Below are 19909 nucleotides of genomic sequence, written 5' to 3'. Positions count from 1 at the left end.
ACACTAGTTCTAGTGACCTGGGGGGCCCCAAGGAATTCAGGGATTTCCTCTCACTTCCTGTTTTGCTATGGGACAGGAAGTAAAGGGAAATCTCCACAATGGGACTCAGATGGTGAAAAAAAAATCTAACTGGTTATAACCCTCACTTACTCTATACAAAATAGGGGAGGGGGGGAAGGTTTTGTCTAGAGTTCTACTTTAAATTTTGTAACTGTACTGTCCTTATTTTATATAAAGTGCTGCATAAATGGCGCTTTTTAAATTCTGTATAATAATACGTTGGAATGTGTTACTGACAGTGACACAATGTGCGGGTGGCTTTGTGCTGTTCTGGTGTTTGGCGTACATTGGCTATGCAAAACTCCAGGCCTTGTTAGATGCAATAAAATCCTATATGGGTCAGCCCTGGCCATCCCACTGAAAAATGATTGGTGGTGGATCAGAGAGTAATTCAGATAATTCATGTAGCATTTACTTCCTGGAATCCATTTGCCCTTAGGTCAGTCATGGGCTGAGCTGAGAATCATCCCCTCCCGAAGACTCCTGGGATGTATGACATAATTTGCCTAGGCATGGAAACCAGGAAGTAACTGAAGAAATGCAAAACACGTAAATACAATATACTTTATATAGCCTATCCCATTTCGGCCAATAATGGGTTAACGATGCCGAAATTAATGGCCGCCGTGAGGAAGGAGGAGGGCGCAACGCAGGTTTTAAAAGTCCCGCCTCTGGCCGGCCGCCCGCCTCTCAATGATGTCCCTACTACTACGATGTGTGTATGAATGAAGTGACTTACCGGGCGGGAGGGCGGGCGAGCAGCCGCTAATAGATATAACTATGTGAGCGCTTCACTGTCAGCGGGACTGTGTGTGTGTATGAACTGACCTGACATCAGGGGCGGGGGGAGCGGCCGCTAATAGCTGTAACTATGTGAACCTTCTCTTCCCTGTCATGCGGGTATCTCCGCTGACAGGGAGGTGAAGGCTCACATAGTTATATCTATTAGCGGCCGCTCCCCCCCCCGCCCCCCTGCCCGGTGTCAGGTCAGTTCATTCACACACAGTCCCGCTGACAGGGAAGTGAAGTGAAGGCTCACATAGTTATATCTATTAGCGGCCGCTCGCCCGCCCTCCCGCCCGGTAAGTCACTTCATTCATACACAGATCCTAGTAGTGACATCACAGGGAGGCGGGCCGCCGGCCAGAGGCGCTTCTTTTGAATGAAGGACACCGGAGGAGCACTCAGCAGAGTGACAGTAAGGAGATTGCATCGTTGGGATGGGGAGGGACGCGTAACCAGAGGGGGGGACACTGATACTGGTTGCACTAATGCAGCACAAAGGGGTTAATTAACTGCCACTGGTCGGTCACTAATAGATGAGTGACCAGCAGTGGCAATACATTAACCCCCTCATGCTGCATAATACAAATACCATTGGTAATTACATTAACCTCTTGCCAACCCATCACAGTACATATACTTTGACAGGGTGGCAGCGACAGGTGTACGCTGCCTGTTTTTGGTGTATGCCCCTCTTCTATCTATTTTAAAAAAATTTGGGGGGAAAAGTCGTTTTTGGCCAAGGGCATCCTGCATTTTCGGTTTCAGCCCAGAATTTTCATTTCGGTGCATCCCTAACTTTAATATCAATTTTACTAATGCTGGCAACATCAGGATTAGAAATAGTCTGTGTTGATTGAAAGAGCGAGGTTCCACTTTAAAGAGACACTGTCTCCTTGGCCATTTAGGTAGAAGTGTCAGTTTCTTTATAAATGCCCACCTCTCCCCCATGATACTTCTATTACCTTACCAGTGCTCCCCGCTTCTCTGATAAAAAAAAAAAAAAAAAAATCGCCAGTTGGATCTGCGAAAAGGGAGTGGTGACATCACTCTCTATCATGTGACAGTGCTGGGGCTAAGTGATTGTTTGCTAGACCTAAATGCTGTTACATGGGAGGAGGTCACATTCCACTGAGCCCTGAGTATTTTTATTAGCTGAGGCAGAAAGAGGAGCAGTGTGTCATCGGGGGCCCCTTTATAAAGACACTTACTTTTCCTTAAATATGTAAAAATTAGTCTCTAATGTTAAAATACAGCTAATTTATAGAGCTTCTTTACCACTTGCTGACCGCTCTATAGCAGTTTTTACTGCTATAGGGCAGCAACTGTATGCAGGATCACGTGTGTGTGTGTATGTGAGCCCGCAATTCTGCCTGCAGGGGGCACATGTGCGCTGCTTCTGCTGTGATAATTTACAGCAGAAGCGGATCTGTGGGTGCCCGTCACTCAATGTCCACTAGCACCTGCCGATCATCGAGCAGAGATTCAGAACAGAGCTCTACCTATGTAAACAAGGCAGGGTTTCGTTCTGATGGGGAAAGGAATGGATTGTGTTCCTGCAAAGCAGGGACTCAAATCCATATCTTCCCCCTAGTAAAAGCAGCGCATGTAGTAAACATAAACACTGGCTAGGCACACGTTTAACCCTTTGATCGCCCTAGATTACAGTGACTGCATATTTTTCAGCCCTGATCACTGTATTCATGTCACTGGTTCCTGCAAATGTGTCAGCGTCCAATTTGTTTACCGCAATATCCCAGTTCCGCTATAAGTCACTGATTTCCGCCATTACTAGTATAAAAAACTAAAAATTCCAGTATATAGCCCATAGTTGGAGACGCTATAACGTTTGCGTAAACCAATCAGTATACGCTTATTTGAGGAGGGGTTTACCAAAAACATGTAGCAGAATGCATATTGGCCTAAATGTTTTGAAGAAATTAGATTTCTCTTTCGTTCATTGATGGACAAGGTTCCTTAGGATTCTTGACCATTGGATTATACTGCCCCCTACAGGAGTAGGACACTAGGCAGAAAAAAGAACTTGACTATGCCTATGGGCAGTCCCAGGAGGTATACACTCCCTCTCTGCTATAGGTATTCAGTTTTTTTTTCTGCCTAGTCAGGAGTAAGGACCTAGTTCCTTGCTAGGATCTCTGGTCCTGGTAATTTTTTCCCTTTTTTTTTTTAAAAATGGCTTTTTTTTTTTCTCCCGTTATTTACCTGCGAGATCTTCAGTCAACAGCTGGACTGGGTGACGGGCTGGATAATCTAGATGTCTGAAGGCTCACGCAGAGCTATAAAAGACTGTCAGTGCCTGCAATCGAACATGCAGCGATTTACCTTTGAATTATCAGTCCTGTATGCAAACTGTCTACTTTCAGGTTCAGGGCTGATCGTCCACAAGTAATTACAGCATGTCCAGTTACATACGTACAGCCACCATTGGCTTTTTTTTTTTTTCCCCAAAAACATCTTTGTTTCTTTCGAAAAAAACATAGTTACATAGTTACATATTAGGTGAGGTTGAATAAAGACAATAGTCCATCCAGTTCAACCTGTGTGGGTGTGTGTGGCTGTAATCATCTCACATACCCCTGAATGTTCTGATCCTTGAGATGTACGTCTAATAGTCTTTTGAAAGCCACCATACTACCCGCAGAAACCACCTCTTGTGGTAGAGAATTCCACAATCTTGTAGCCCTAACAGTAAAGAACCCCCCACGTTGCCTGAGGTTAAAACGCTTCTCCTCTAATCGCATTGTATGCCCCCGAGTCCTCATGCAATCCCTTCGACTGAACAGCTTTTTTTCTAAGCGGAGATCCCCATTGAGATATTTAAAAATTGCTATCATGTCCCCCCTCAGGCATCTCTTCTCCAGGGAGAATAAATCAAGCGATTGCAGACGCTCTTCATAATCAAGGTCCTCCAATCCCCTAATTAGTTTAGTTGCCCTTCTCTGTACTCTCTCCAGCTCCAACACATCCCTTCTGAGGACTGGCGACCAGAACTGGACAGAATACTCCAGATGCGGTCGGACCAGAGTTTTATAAAGTGGAAGGATTATAGTCTTATCTCTGGAAAACATCCCTTTCTTTATGCATGCTAATATTCTGCTAGCCTTGGCAGCCGCCGCTTGACATTGCATGCTGTTGCCTAGTCTATCATCAACCAAGACTCCCAGAATCTCTTTTTGATTCCCCCCAAGGGTTCCCCTCCTAACGTGTATTGTGCTTTTATGTTTCTAGTCCCCAAGTGCAAAACCTTACACTTTTCCACGTTAAACCTCATTTGCCAAGTCGTTGCCCACTCCGTTATTTTGTCCAGGTCATTCTGTAGGATATCTGCTTCATGCTGTGCAGTTATTGCCCTGCCTAATTTTGTGTCATCAGCAAAAACTGATATTGAACTACTGATCCCATCCTCAATGCTGTTTATGAATAAATTGAACAAGGTTGGTCCTAGGACTGAGCCTTGGGGGACCCCGCTTACTACCTCAGACCAGAGTATGCGCTGTTTATTACCACCCTTTGGACACGTCCTTTTAGTCAGTTACGTATCCAAGAGCAAACCATGCTGTCGATACCTGCAGACCTTATTTTATAAATTAAGCGCTTATGGGGAACTGTATCGAACGCCTTAGCGAAATCTAGGTACACCACATCTACTGGTTTGCCCCTATCTAGCTCACAGCTCACCTCCTCGTAGAATGTTAAGAGATTGGTTTGACAAGAACGCCCATTTGTAAACCCGTGCTGGTTACTACTGATGATGCTGTTGTCCTTAGCAAACTCTACGATATAGTCCCTTATCATCCCCTCCAGATGTTTACATACTACTGATGTCAGACTGACAAGCCTATAATTTCCCGGTATATGCCTCTGACCATTTTTGAATATCAGAATCACGTTTGCTTTCCTCCACTCCCCTGGTACATCTCCTGTCCTAATACTGTCCGCAAAGATCAGGAACAGTGGTCTGGATATAACCTTACTGAGTTCCTTGAGTACTCTCGGATGTACGCCATCCGGGCCTGGTGATTTGCTTGTGTTAAGTTTGTTCAGCCTTTCCCTGATTTCATCCTCTGTTAGCCATAGTGGCAAGTCCTGTATATTACTACTAACCATACAGTCATGGTCAGTGTACCCCTCCGTTTCCTGTGTAAATACTGACGAGAAAAAAGCATTCAGCACGGTAGCTTTTTCAGTGTCCTTTGTAACCATCCTCCCAGCATTGTTAATTATGTGTGCAATATGCTCTGCCCTAGTTTTCTTGCTGTTGATATACTTAAATAATTTCTTTGGTTTTTTTTTTTTACTATCCTCCGCTATTTGTCTCTCAAAGTCTATTTTAGCCATCTTGATTTTGTGTTTACACTTCTTATTTGCCTCCTTGTATTGGTCGAAAGCCAATACTGTGCCTTCTGATTTATATTTCCTGAAGGCCAATTTTTTTCCCCTAATAAGTTTTTTAACGCTACGCTTTAGCCAGCCAGGTTTGGCTTTGTCTCTTCTAAATTTATTTCCCATAAGAATGCACTGCAAGATGCCTTTGCTTAATATGTTCCTAAAGCATTCCCATTTTTCCTCTGTGGTCAGGGATCCCAGGGTTTGGTCCCAGTTTACCCCTTCCATCAATGAGTACAATTTTGGAAAGTCTGCCCTTCTGAAGTTAAGGGTTCTTATGTTCCCCACTTGCCTTGCTATATTGTTATTTACGCTAAATGTGATCATCCTGTGATCGCTAGAGCCCAGGTTGTCCTGGACTCCTACCTCCGAGATTAGGTCTGGGTCATTAGTGATCAATAGATCCAGGATTGCGTTTTCTCTAGTAGGAGAATCCACCAGCTGTGACATGTAATTATCCTGTAAGGTTTCCATGAATAGACGGGCCTTATGTGAGTGTGTAGTCCCCTCTCCCCAGTCAATGTCGGGATAATTGAATTCCCCCAATATGATGACTGATCCTAGCTTTGCCACTTTACCCAAAAGTGCTAAATATTCCAGCTCTACCTCCTCCCCTTGTTTAGGTGGCCTATAGCAAACCCCCACAGTTACTTTTCCCTTTTCTCCTTCCCTATGGAGTTCTACCCATACGGATTCTAACTCCATACTCATCCCTTCCGTAATGTCACTCCTCTCAATCACCTTTACATTGTTCCTGACGTAGAGACATACCCCTCCCCCTCTTTTTCCTACCCTGTCCTTCCGGTACACCGAATACCCTTGGATATTGGCCAGCCTGTCATGTGAGGGGTCGAACCAAGTCTCCGCTATTCCCACAAGGTCTATGTCCTCCTCATGTACTAACATTTCCAACTCATCCATTTTATTAGCTAGGCTCCTGGCATTAGCATATACCCCTCTTAGTTTTACGAAAGTTAAAACGTGATTGGTGGTTATGTTTATTCCTGTTTGGTCTGAGGTTCTCCCGCACAGACCTACCGATTGACGTTGTGGACCTACTGTCGCTGCTGACCCTACAACTGCCTTCAGTCCTTTGCTCCCTCCTAACTGACTCTACTTCTGAGCCCTCCCCTCCGTCTCCTAGTTTAAAAGCCCCTCCAACTTGGTGGCCATCTTTCTCCCCAAAAGAGCTGTACCTTCCCCATTAAGGTGCAGCCCATCCTTACTAAAGAGCCGGTAGCCGACTGAGAAGTCAGCCCAGTTCTCCAGGAACCCAAACCTCTCCTTCCTACACCAGTTCCTCAGCCACTTGTTAAGTTCCCTAATCTCCTTCTGCCTCTCCTGTGCGGCTCGAGGTACAGGCAGTATTTCAGAGAAAACCACCTTGGAGGTCCTTTTCCTCAATCTATTACCTAAGTCCCTGAAATCGTTCTTTAGGATCCTCCACCTACCTTTAACTTTGTCATTAGTGCCCACATGCACCATGACCGCTGGGTCATCCCCAGCCCCGCACAATAATCTGTCTGCCAGATCTGCGATGTGCCGAACGCGGGCGCCCGGTAAACAACATACTGTTCGGTTCACGAGATCTTTTTTACAGATTGCCCTCTCTGTCCTTTGTCCATGGCTTTCTACCCACAGCTGTTCCTGCTGAGTCTCCAGCAGTAAATCCTAGTCAGCCCCAAACGCACATGTGTAGAAGGATTCAATCTTACTGGCACTCCTGCAGTTAGGCTTTTAAATTTTGGAGAAGTCCTCTGGGAAGTATTAGCTTTTATGCCTCCCAGATCACATTTCCTGCATTTAGACATTGTTGCTTTATAGCAAATTTAGATGTGTTTAGCTGCATGCAGAGTGGCTAATTAGATCCTGGACACACAGAATTCTGTTTTCTCTAAACGCATCTATACTGATTGCACTTAAATGCTCAGTGTGACTGATACCACTGGAAAATCATTACATGCATTTATATGCATTTAGAATTGTCCTCTAAACACACATACATGCAGGTTTGACAATGCAAGTGTTTACACAATGTACTTGAAAGGTGTTTTATCCCCTAGGTATAATTTTACAGGATCACTGACCATGGCCGTGTCAATTATTATTTCTGTTTATAACCCGTGCAATGCAGTAATATAAAAATATAAAGATCTAGCTAATGTTTTATTATTCATACCATTGTATTTCCAATCATCTATATAGGTCCTGCGAACTGTTCTGGAGCCGTGGCAGTTGATTCATTTGAGGCGGCAGAGCAAACAACTTTTCAGAAAGATCATTGTAACTACAGAAAGCTGAAGACCTGTACAGCCGGATTGTTTCTGTCTATTACCAACTCTTCCATACTGGATTTTTGCTCATCAGGTATGTGTTGAAGGAGAAGCGCAATGGCTGTGTGAATAATTGTATTGCATATAAATATGTTGTTTTTCTTTTGGCCCGTAGATGTCAGTTGGGGCTTCTCTGCATGTTTTCCCAAGTTGTCTTCCAGGACAGCCCTTGAGACAAAGGGCTCTACCCACTGGGACAGGAAACACTTTGTCGCTCTTGAATAAGTGGCCCCCATCAAGTGGAAACTGCTATGGCCTGTAGCAAGCTTGTATCTTGAGTAAAATAATTATTGGCCTCCACCTTCCATGCCTTCAGGTCTCTTCTTGCGGATTTGAAGACCACCTTCAGTCCCTCTTTGTCAGCCTAAGTGCCTAAATCCTTGACAGCTGGTACTTTGTCAGTGTTTGAGGAAGTTTTGTCTTGTGAGGGAGGCATCAGTTGCCCTCTCAACCTCACAAGCATATTCAGCTAGTGAAGCTAAATCCGAGGGTGAGGATGTGTCCTCCAAGATTTCTAAATACAAGTTATCCCGTAGAAGATGTGAACGATTTGCTCAAAGCAATTTATGAAACCTTGGAGATTTGAAGAAGAAAAGATGCAGCTATCTAGCCAAGATCCTATGTATCAGGGGCGGCAAAAGAAAGTCTATGGTTTTTCCAGTACATACTTTCTAGTACATAAAATGGGTGTAGAAAAAAAATCCCCCCCCCCCTTTGCTTTTTAAATAATCACATCTTGTTGCTTTGCAGTCTGAAATGAAGATGGTTTTTGTTTTATCCAACTGTATATACTCAGTGCAACTTCTAACATCCAATTGAAAGCTGTGACACCAACATGTCAGAAAAAAATGCAAGCACAATCACTGCAACAAAATGCAATTATTTTAAGGGGCGATTTCTTTTCTGCAAACAGAAGGAGCAGTGATACTACCTATACAGCTTTGAGTCGATTTCTTTTCTATACCCACTGAAAGACTCTGACAGATTCTCTAATTCAAGAGTGGACAAGCTGTAGAAGAAGCCTTTTCTCTCTAATAGCTTGAAATAAAGGTTTCCCTATCTATGACAATGTGGCGCTTCTCAGGAATAAAAATTCTAAGCTGGGAACACCCCCAAGGTTCATAAAAGTCTGATCTAGCCTTTGAGAAAAAAGTTAAAATTTTGACTTTTACAGCTCCTTAAATCTTTCCCTATGCTTTTTAAAAGCTGTAGAATTCATAGCAGATGCTTCAGCTGAATCTGTTAAAATATCTGCCAGATCTACAGCATTAATCATTTCATCTAGATGTGTGCTCTTATCTTAAACCTGGTCTGGGAATTGAGCCTCCAAGCTTAGGCTATGTAGCCTCCAATTTTCAGGAGATCAGCTGTTTGGTCCTGAGCAGCTTTCAATGGTACAGTTGACAGAAAGAAAGGCTTTCCAGAAAAGAAAAGGTAATCGTTTTTTTTTTTTTTGCGGCATAAGAGTGCAGAGCCAGGACAGCAAGGAGAAGAGGCCCAAGAAACAATGGACCAGTCACGAGGGGAAAAGCAAGGGGAGTACCTGGTTTAACCCTCCTCACCAACCCATCCACCACTGCAATGATTCTATACTCCCTGTGATAGGAAGGCTTGGAGAGTTCCTTCCGTGATAGTAATCAATCACCTACAATGGATTTGGTCTGGACCTAATCAATAGAGAATACAAGCTGGATTTTGGATCCTTGCCACTCCCGAGCTTCTCAGTAACCAGGCTTACCAGTAAACCTGTACAGTCCAGGGTTTTATTTCTCCTGTTGGGAGACTTCGTCGATCAAAATATAATCCTGCCGGTTCCTTGTGTGGAACAAGGACACGGGTTCTATTCCCACAATTTTTGTTTACATTTCAAGCCTCTCAACAGGTGCATAAAGTACTAGAAGTTTTTGCATGAACTCCATTTTTTTCAGTCAGGTTTTTCTGCAAGTCGGGATATTTTATGGCTACCCTTGATTTAAGGGATGCTTGCCTTAATATCCCTATCAACCCAAAATTGCAAAGATCTTTGCTGGTAGTGGTGGAGATGGAATCAGGGATCCATTATTTACAATGCAGAGCACTCCCTTTTGGCCTTTTCTCGAAACCCAAGGATTTTGTTGAAGGTGTTGGGGGAGGATTTGGCTCCATTACGATTAAGAGCTATTTTGATAGTCCCATATCTAAACAATTTCTGATCGCTCCCTCTGATCGCAGCTTTATTCAGATCACGCAGAATTGGCATCGGAGTCTGGGTTGGCTAATCAATGTGGGTAAATGTGAGTCAAACCGGTCACTGTCTTGGGTAAAGAAGTTACAACAGAGATTCCACGAAACAGAAGATTTTTCCTTCTGGACAACAAGATACTCAAGATGGCTCAAGAGGTGGAAGAGCTTCAGGTGAACTACTTGGTGTCAGTAAGGAAGGTCATGTTGGCTGCCAGTCTTATGACATCTTGCATTTTAGCAGTGCCCTGAGCATGTCTGCATCAGAAACCCCTTCAGTTGTTCCTGCAGAGAGTTTTGAACAGCTGCAAGTATTCTTTGGACAGCTTGGTTTGTGTTCCGACCAGGGTGAAATACACACCCTGTGATGAAGATCCCGGACTCATCTGTTAAGGGGCCTTCTCTGGTTTTGGCCCATTTCTCTAAGAAGGACCACAGATGCAAGCTGTCTGGGGAGCTCGTCTAGGAGACCAAGAAGCACAGGGTCAGTGGTCCTGGATAGAGGCCAGAGCAAAGTCAAACTAGAGAGAGCGAACGGCCATAAGCCAAACTCACTAATTCTATTTAGAGAGTGTCCAAGGTCAACATCTCCAGATACTTCCCAACAACGTCACAACTGTTGCTTGTGTGAACAAGTAGGAAGAAGCAAGGAGTCTAGCTTTGCAGAAGATGGGAGAGACATTTCTATCTTGAGCAGAGTACAATCTGGCTTCAGTACCTGCAATACACCTGAAAAGGACTCAGATTACCTTGCCAGATTTTCTCAGCTGTTTAAAAATTGACTCACATTTTTAGTAGAATCCTGGTGTTTGTGGCATTGAGGGATCTAAGGTCTTGCCTGGCTTGGAATAGTTTGTTGCTGGTTGCCAGGTTTGGGTAATTTTTATTTAGGATTTCTAGTGATTTCATGGTTTCAAGTAAATTGTTCAGCTGCTAAATCCTCTGGCGTTTAGTCTAGGAACTTTAGTTTGATTAAAACACCTCTTATAAAATCCTTGTGAGAAGCCCACATTGTAAAAGGATTGCTGACTGATTGTGCATTAATGGTAAAAAAAAATGTCCCTCAGATGGTTTTGGATCTGTATCTTGTTGTCAGGGATGTGGATCATTGCGCCAGTTACCGAAAGACGTGCTCTCTTGTTTTTTTCCCCCCAGAGTTAGTGAGATGGGCGCATGATCTGACCATGTTATTGTGTGAGTTTTTCAGATTCAAGGGCATCTTGAAGTAATTGTTTATCTCCTAGAAATAGATCTGTTCCGGAGTATGTATGGTGCAGTTTTGAGAAAAAAAGTATAGTCTCTCTATGTTAAATGTTGGCATCTCCAAATATTATATAGGGCATCCTTGTGCAGGAAGGGAAGGAGCACCGATGAGCGGGCCTTTTTTATGGACGACCTTTCACATTGATGGAGATGTCTGGGGTAAAGAAAGTCTCCACATAGAACAACCCAGCCTTGCTTTAATTTGGACACTTTTGGCCCAAGTTTGGGGCGTGTGAAGGGAGTCGCTTTGGTTGGAGGGCCCATGGAACACAGCTTACCTTAGAGAGGTTGGGAAATCCCTCTCTCAGCCCCCTAGGCCCCTCTTATGTGTAAGTCACCATGTGTCTATTAGGGACATAGGGTGACCAAGGAAATGATGGACAGCTACTTAATGGACACGGAGTATATAGTTTTGGATTACTTCAAATGGGATAGTAATATTTATCAACCATATATCTCAAGAAACATATGAAGACTGCTTCACACAATCAGACTCATAGCCGATGCTAATATCAGCTCAACCACCTGTCTTCCACACATTGTTGTATATGCTTATTTACTCACCTGTTATCTACTGTGGGGATGTGTTTACACTTATGTGTATTGTACTTCATGAGCTCGAGGACGGCAGTCTGCTAGTCAATTGGCTCAGGTTGATTGAATCATTGTCATCTATTAGTTACTGGTAGAAAAGTAGAATACTGTTTGTTCTTTAGATAATTAGTTCAGGCTAATTATATGTCTGTATACAATTTCATCTGCATATGATGATTAATCAGGTACCTGACCTGGTGATGTAATCTGATCAGGAGGGGGATGTCCATCCTGTATATATTCGGTGTGAATAGCTTGTAGGAAAATGGAAACATTAAGTTCCGTCTAGTTTTGTATGGGGGGTGGCTAGATTATCTGAAAGCTATGTTCAAGACTGGAGAAAGCCATATACTGACAGAAGCCCACAAACAGTGTGGGTCGCCATTCCGGTACAGGGCGTATAGGTGCACTAGAGTATATATGGTGGTGTTAATTTCACAGACCATTATTATGTACCGTCCTTGTGGGTCAGTGGAAATATTTAAAGACTTGAATGCCACTGTATCTTTTATTGCTATTAGCACTCCTTTTGATTTAGTGGGAGCATTCGCTGTAAACGTTTGAGGAAAATTTTTATGTGACATTGTTGGTGCCTTGGTGTGGCTAAAATGGGTCTCTTGTAGACATAAGACATTGCATTTAAGTTTGCGGGTTTCAGATCGGAGGAAGTATCTTTTTCCCTGGGCGATTTAAGCCCTTAAAATTTAAGGATGAGATTTTGAAGGGCATGGTGTTTTTAGAGAAGGTTCTGTGCTAGGGGAACCGGATCTGAAGTGTTCATTTAGTCTAGAGGGGAGAATCTTTTTATGTGAATGTGGATATACACGGATGCCGTTTGCTCGTATGGTAAACTTACTGTTCAGCCGGTTTAGTCCGTAGGATCTGTAATTGTGCCAGAAATCAGGAACTTTGGATCTGTGTCTTTGTGTTGGTTTTAACTTAAGGAAAACAAAAAGGAATAACTATAACTTGTTGAGCAAAAATTGTATAAAAGAAAGAGCCAATGGCCCTAAAGCAGAACATTAAGAAAATAGAAGAACTCTGCGTGGGCAGTTATTACCACTTTAATTAATTGGGGGTAAGAAACAATGGAGCTCATCTCGAATGAGCAATCCAGTGCTAATTAGGTTGCTTAGCGTAGCTGAAGTGGTTCAGGTGGTCATGTAATCTGCAGGTTCCAAGTTGTCGCTACGGTTTGGGTGTTGTCGGCAATCTTGTCGCTACTTTAGTGGTTCCAGTATGTTCTATTGCCTGAGGAGCATCAGGCCTTCATCTGGTGATCGAATTGTGGAGGAGTTCTTGTCTTGTGTGATTTATTAGTTTCACCCGGGTGGACCCATCTGTGGTTTCAAACAGGTTTAGTGATGGTTGTAAGGTTTTTACCATGTTGCATTGTGTATTTTGAAAGATCATCATAGAAGGAGAAGTTTTAATACTGTTATGGGTACTCTGCAGTATTCCTAGCAGCTCTCATTAATTTTTCTTTGATACAAAAGAAATGAATGCAGGCTTTAGTGTCCTGCGATATAGTATTTGGCAGATGCGACGGCTTTGGCAGGCAGTGTATGTTGTCTATTATCACCTCTACCGGTTGAGAATCAGGGAGGAACGCCATCAATAGTTGCCTAAAGTAATCTTAGAACGGATTGTTGAATGGACAGGCCACCTCGTGAGGGACATCCTGGAAAGGCGGCTTGCTTCCTTCCTCCTTTTCGACATTGTCAGGTGTCTTCTGGGTACTGGGAGTTACTGTGTTTGGTGGTCGATCACCTGGCTATTTTCACCCTGCAAAGCTGCCGTGGATCAAAGCGGTGTTTCCATGCAGTCATCTCACTCAGGATTCAGCCCCCCCCCCCCCCCCAAAAAAAAAAGCAGATTGTTAAATCGAGAGGGCTTTCTGATAGAGTAGTCTGTATTCAGCTAAACAGTAGCAAGTCCCTTTTTTATTATAGAAATACATTGAAAGTTTTGGAAATCATTTAACTCGTGAATGAGGGAATATGAGAACTGTTCTGACACTCTTAACACTTGAGTTTGAAATTTTTTTCAAAATAGTGCTGATCAGGGTTTTGCTCCCAGTACACTGAAGGTTCAAGCCATGGCTTAAAGGTGAATTTCTTCAAAATCCTTTTTGGAGGATTCTACAGTTGTAAGATTTTTTTAGGGCCATTTCCAGAATCAGACCAGTACTGTCTAGGTCTTGTCCATCTTGGGATCTGACCTTAGTTCTTTAGGACATTGTCCTTGCTCCCTTCGAACCTTTGGAATAGACTTCTATCAGTCTTATGTTAAAAACAGCCTTTTGAATTGCCATCACGTCAGCTTGCAGAGTCATTGAGCTGCAGGCACTTTCTATCAGGGAACCCTTTCTGTTTTTGATGACCACATTGGGTAAAAATCCAGGATCTGTTTTAATAACAAAGTTCCTTTCATAGGTCTCAAGGTTTTGTGTTGACTACTTTCTGCAGTAATCCATCTAGTAGTGGAGAAAGAAGTTTCAACCTCTTTAACATGGGAAGATGAATTTTGGCATATTTGGAAGCTACAAAGTTATTCAGGAAATATGAGTCTCTTCTTGTTCTTTGTGGGCAGTCACAAAGGAAAACTGCCTTTGATGTCTTCTATTGCTAGATGGATCCAGCAGGTTATTTGTGAAGCCCATCAGATTATGCATACTTCTCTGCCTTTTGTTAATGCTCATTCCACAAGGGCCTTGGCAGCCTCGTGGGCAGAGACAGCTGGTGCCATGTCTAAACAAGACATGTAAGGCAGCGGCGTGATCTTCATTTTTTATGAAGCATTACCAGTTGGCCTAATCACTAAGTCAAGACCAAGCATTTGGCAGAAAGTTCTTTCAGGTGGTGGTCCCTCCCTAACCTGGGCAGTTCTTGCTTATTGACTCATGGGCTGTCCTGGAAAACAACTTGGGGAAAACTTAAGTTAGACTTATCAGTCTAACTTCCAGTAGTATTCCTGGACAGCCAGATCCCTACCCTCTTCTCGTGTTTTTGCCCTTCTGTGCTGTGTTTTCTATAAGACCATCCTTCAGTTCTTGAGTAGTCTGAGTTGTGCACCTAAAGGACCTCCTTTTAACTCTTGATGGGGATGTGTTTTCTGTCCCAGTGGGTGGAGCTCTTGTCTCATGTGCTGTTCTGGAAGACTACTCGAAATATTGTTACTGGTAGGTCTAACTCTGGATTTCATCTTTTTTCTTTTCTCCTTTATTGTAAAACATCCAGTGTTTACATACGTGAGTGCTTTGGAAATACTTTGTTATGCTTCAGATGTTTATTTCTAAGACTAAAAAATAAACATTCAGTTGGCTTGGGCTCGGTTCACACACGATGCAGTAACCACCCTGATTCCAGTGCAGGTTCCCGCATCACATCTCACTCACAGGGAGTTCACACTGCTGCAGGTGTCGATGTAAAGGTAATGATACCCCCAAATCGGTTTGCAGATCACAGTGTGAACTGTGAAATCCGACAGGAATCAGATGACGTGTGTGAACACCCATGCGATCGAATTCCAGTGTGGACCTAATAAGAGTCCTGCAATATTTTGGTCCGAATGCAATGAGAATTACAAACTGTATGGGGCTGCATTTGCATCACACAGACATCTCATGCGCTCTGCACAGCAATGCAGTGTGCATCACATGCAATGTCTGTATTTGCAATAGTGCAAACCCAGCTATATAGTTTGCCTTCAAAAGAAAAGTCTGTCTTTCTGTCAGTGTTTAATTATTACACCCATATTTAGGGTGTAATATGAAACCTGTTTACAGGTTTTTTTTTTTCCCAACCACAGCAACCTGTCATTTATTCACATTTGATGTTGCTCGACCCTCACAGCCACACTTGTAGTCCTTTGATACTTGTTCAAGCCTCGTAACTGATGGTCCGTATTTTGGTACAGAACTTAAGCTGTAGAAAGAATCTGCATGAGCCACAGCATTGCTCTCAAGATCTACTTATTGCAGGCTCCAATGCAAAAATATTAATAAATGCAATTTTTATTTTTTATTTTTTTTTAGTATAGGTGCATTATTATTATTATTATTATTATTAATAATAATAATAATAATAATAATAATAATAATAATATAATAAAAATAATAATATATATATTTTTTTTTTTTAATCTTCTATGAGTTTTTTTTTTACCAGTGCTCACTGTTACTTTGCACTTTAGATTGGGTATTCACTTTTTAGAAGGCAGTGATTCACTCCCATATTCTCACAATCAAAATTTCTGCCCATAAACTTATTGATTGTGAGGCAAGCAGCTGCTCTGCCTGCTCCTCCTCCTCTCTTCTCACTATTCACAGAATACTTTGAATTTTGCCAATGGGTTGATCTAATACAAACTGCTCTGTGATTGAATAGGAAGAGAAGAGGGGAAGGCAGAGTGACTGCAAACGACTTCACAGCCTCTGTGGAGGAGACCTGATGGTCCCGTGTCAGCATCTAAATTTGAAATTGTAAATAAAGATACGTCCGTAAGGTGGCGTACAACATATCCCCCTTATAAGCCAGCTAAGTTCTTTATTATTGTTATACAGGATATTTATAGCATTAACAGTTTGCACAGCTTTTTACAACATGAGGGCAGATCATTCAAGTCATTCATGTTGATACAATTAAAAATTTGATATACTTTTTTTTTGGTTTCTTTGTTTAGAAATGTGCTAATTTGAGGTTTTGACTGAGGCCAGCTTTTAGGATATTTTTTATGAAAAAGTATGTGAGTGTACATACATGCAAATATCTGTAGCTGGGTATGTGTGTAAATACTGTATAAGCATTACCATTTTCTACCCTGGGAAGTAGTTGGATCAAGCTTGCATGTCCAGCCTCTCCCTAAAGCAGGATTATCAGTTTTTTGGCTATAAATCTTAGTGTTTTTCTCCATAACCTCTGTGTGGCTGCATGCATACGGTAACCATGTAATCAGCCAGTTGCTCAGAGGCTGGAGTAAGCATCTATAAAGGGACCTAAAATCCACAAACAGGGAAGTGTTAGTCTACAGTGTGCACATACAAAGGTACTATAACAGTTTGCAAATGTAGTCTTCTAAAAGGCTCATGGTACCCATTTACCTCCCGCTCTGTAACTAAAATGATGCATTCTTACACAAGGTGGCTGCTGGGATGCCAAAATGTTTAGCAGTACATGGCATCCTCTGAAATGGGAAAAAAAGGCCATCTTGGCCAACCTTTATGCTTCAGATGATGCACATACACACAAGGGCTTACATATATACAGTATGTTGTCATATTCTATTTATTTTATTTATGTTTTACAGGTAAACAATTGAAGAAAAAGATGGAAAAGCACTGGGTGTTTTGGGCTTGTGCAGAGAAGTGGCTATTAACTTTGGGATCCTGGTCATGGGGACTGTGTAGGATATGTCTTCTGCCATTAATATTAACTTTTAATATGTATGGTGGCATTATTTTGCTCCTCTTAATATTTGTCTCCATAGCTGGAATCTTATTTAAGTTTCAGGATGTTTTGCTGTACTTTCCTGATCAGCCTTCCTCATCACGACTTTATGTCCCAATGCCCACAGGAATACCACATGAAAATATATTCGTTAAAACAAAAGACGGCATACATCTCAATCTTATCCTTCTGAGATACACGGGTGATAACTCAAGCTTTTCTCCAACTATAATTTATTTTCATGGTAATGCTGGAAATGTTGGTCATAGGTTACCCAATGCATTGTTAATGCTGGTCAATCTTAAGGTGAACTTGCTTTTAGTTGACTACAGAGGGTATGGAAAAAGCGAAGGAGAGCCAAGTGAAGAAGGCCTTTACCTCGACTCTGAAGCTGTGCTTGACTATGTCATGACCAGACCAGACATTGATAAAACAAAGATCATATTATTTGGACGGTCACTAGGGGGAGCAGTTGCTGTTCATTTGGCCTCAGAAAATGCACACAGGATTTCAGCAATCATGTTAGAAAATACTTTTCTTAGCATTCCTCATATGGCCAGCACTCTGTTTTCTTTTCTTCCCATGCGCTATCTTCCATTATGGTGCTACAAGAATAAGTTCTTGTCTTACAGGAAAATCTCTCAGTGCCGAATGCCTTCTTTGTTTATCTCTGGCTTATCAGACCAGTTAATTCCTCCTTTTATGATGAAACAGCTCTATGAACTCTCCCCATCGCGGACTAAAAGAATGGCCATCTTTCCTGACGGGACCCATAACGATACCTGGCAGTGCCAAGGCTACTTTGCTGCACTTGAACAATTTATAAAAGAACTGACCAGTAATCACTGTCCAGAAGAAAATACAAAGACATCAAATGTGACAATAATATGAATGCCAACTTCCTTTGCACTGTTGTATATAAAGTTTTTTTTTTTGAGTGAGGAAAAGAATGTCATTTGTACTGTTTGTTATTGAAACAGAAGAGGAGGGAGTGCATCCAGGGGGTAGCTGATATCTTTCAGCTTTGTCTCTCTAGAGATTTTTCTACTTCTCTATAGACCTCTACATTAACTAATGTTCAGTGCATGCACTGTTTTAACATATCCATTGTCACCAGAATGCTGCTTTGGTTTTCAAAGATAGCATTGGCATTATTTGGAATGACAATGTTCCACATTCATATTTGTAAATGCCCCAGAACCAGGGGAGAGGCTGACATTGGGCTAAATATATATTTCTGCTAACTTAAATGACAATTTTTTTTTTTTTTTTTTTTTTTTTCATTTTGGTACTCTGCAGATGGCCTCATGACTGAAAATGTTAAGGGGACTGTCCTTATTTCAAGGGGTCACCATGAAACAATTCCTTTGATTCCTCTACACTATGCTGGAGAAATGAAAGGGAAAATCTTGCTGACTGTTTTGGGCAACAGTATCTTTTGTTTCCTCGGTCACCTTTTTGAATGTGAGGACCAGATTGAAGCCATGTTTTTTGTTTTTTTTTTCTTTCTTGCAAAATTCCTATGTATACTTGCATAGTGATTGCTTCATCAACTTGGTGCTTTAAATAATCTTGCTGTAGATTTTTTTTTTTCCCTGATGATTTTTGTCATTTGTAATTAAATGTATTGAAATATTTTGCTACGTACCCATGAGATTATTGTAAAAGATGTCCAGATTTCTGTCATATCAGATAAAGAAAATTATAACTATTAAGTGTTAAATGTTGCAAGCATCAGCATCCTCACGCTTGCTTTAGTACTTGGTGTGTCACTGAACCATAAAAACTGTGCTTGTCAGAAGAACCTCCTTCTCTTGCTGCATGCATGTTGTGGCTCAGTGACTCCTGAAAACTGAACTGCAGGCAGTTAAAAAAATGCAGTTTTTTATTAGTTAAGAATAAAGGGTATTTTTAAACGCAACTAGGGTTAGTACCTATATTTGTCATTATATTGGCCTCTTACAGTAGCACTTAAAATGTTACTAAACCCACAACAGTAAAATCAGTGTGTATATGCAGTAAAGCATGCTTGTTATACTCACTGTGGAACCTAAGGGTCCATTCAGACTAGCGCGACTTGGCAGGCGACCAAGTCGCCTGACAAGTCACGGTCGGTCGATCGCCATTGAGTAGTACAGGACCCGTTCGCTCCGACTTAGAAAAAGGGTCCTGTACTACATTGGGGCGACCCCTGGGAGCGACTTGCATAGACTTCCATTATGTGAAGTCCCTGCAGTCCCACGGTGCTTCACAGGTCGCCCGTCGAAGTCGGATCGCGCCAGTCTGAATGGGCTGTAAGGGTTAATCCTCTGCATTGTGTATAAAGGCTGTATGAGCATGTCTCTTATCCTCCTCTTCTTCCACTGTCTCCAAATAATAACTTGATATTTACAGAGCCAGGGGACGGGCTGCACATGCTCAGTTTAGTGTGTCTTGCTAGAGTTTTTTTTTCCGGAGAGTGCATGTGATCAGCACAGGTCCAATCAGCACTGTCCAGACAGAGGATCAGGGGAGAATGAAAACTCCTCCTACAAGCCTTACTAGGAACTGATAGAAGTCACAGAGCTGTTATATACTGCTGATAAGAAAAGGTATTTATCAGTTTATATTTACTAAAAATAATTGCATTTATGGGATACCGGATATAGTGAATGCAAGTTCTAGGTTTAGTAACACATTAAGAGGGGCACACAGTATGAGAAAATTGGAAGGTAAATTCCGTACAAGGCACAATCATTCGATTTTTGTATAGTGTACACAACTTTTGACGTCCAATTTAGAGTTTCCATACGAAAATTTAAG

The 19909-nt window shown here is 42.1% G+C and overlaps 1 protein-coding gene across 1 annotated transcript in view; it reads left to right on the top strand.

The window, feature by feature from the left end:
• Positions 1 to 18266, top strand: part of ABHD13 (abhydrolase domain containing 13) — a 33873-nt gene extending 15607 nt beyond the window's left edge. The window contains exons 2-3 of the mRNA XM_082248548.1: positions 7456 to 7617; positions 16968 to 18266. Coding sequence (XP_082104674.1) covers positions 7456 to 7617; positions 16968 to 17998 — 1193 coding nt within the window. The 3' untranslated portion in view covers positions 17999 to 18266. The remainder of the gene's footprint in view (positions 1 to 7455; positions 7618 to 16967) is intronic.
• The last annotated feature ends 1643 nt before the right edge of the window (positions 18267 to 19909 follow it).

This window comes from Pelophylax lessonae, assembly GCF_965119305.1.
Source record: "Pelophylax lessonae genome assembly, chromosome: 2".
In the NCBI taxonomy this organism is placed as follows: domain Eukaryota; kingdom Metazoa; phylum Chordata; class Amphibia; order Anura; family Ranidae; genus Pelophylax; species Pelophylax lessonae.
The sequence above is the reverse complement of the archived record's forward strand: the minus strand, read 5'-3'. Positions and strand labels throughout refer to the sequence as shown.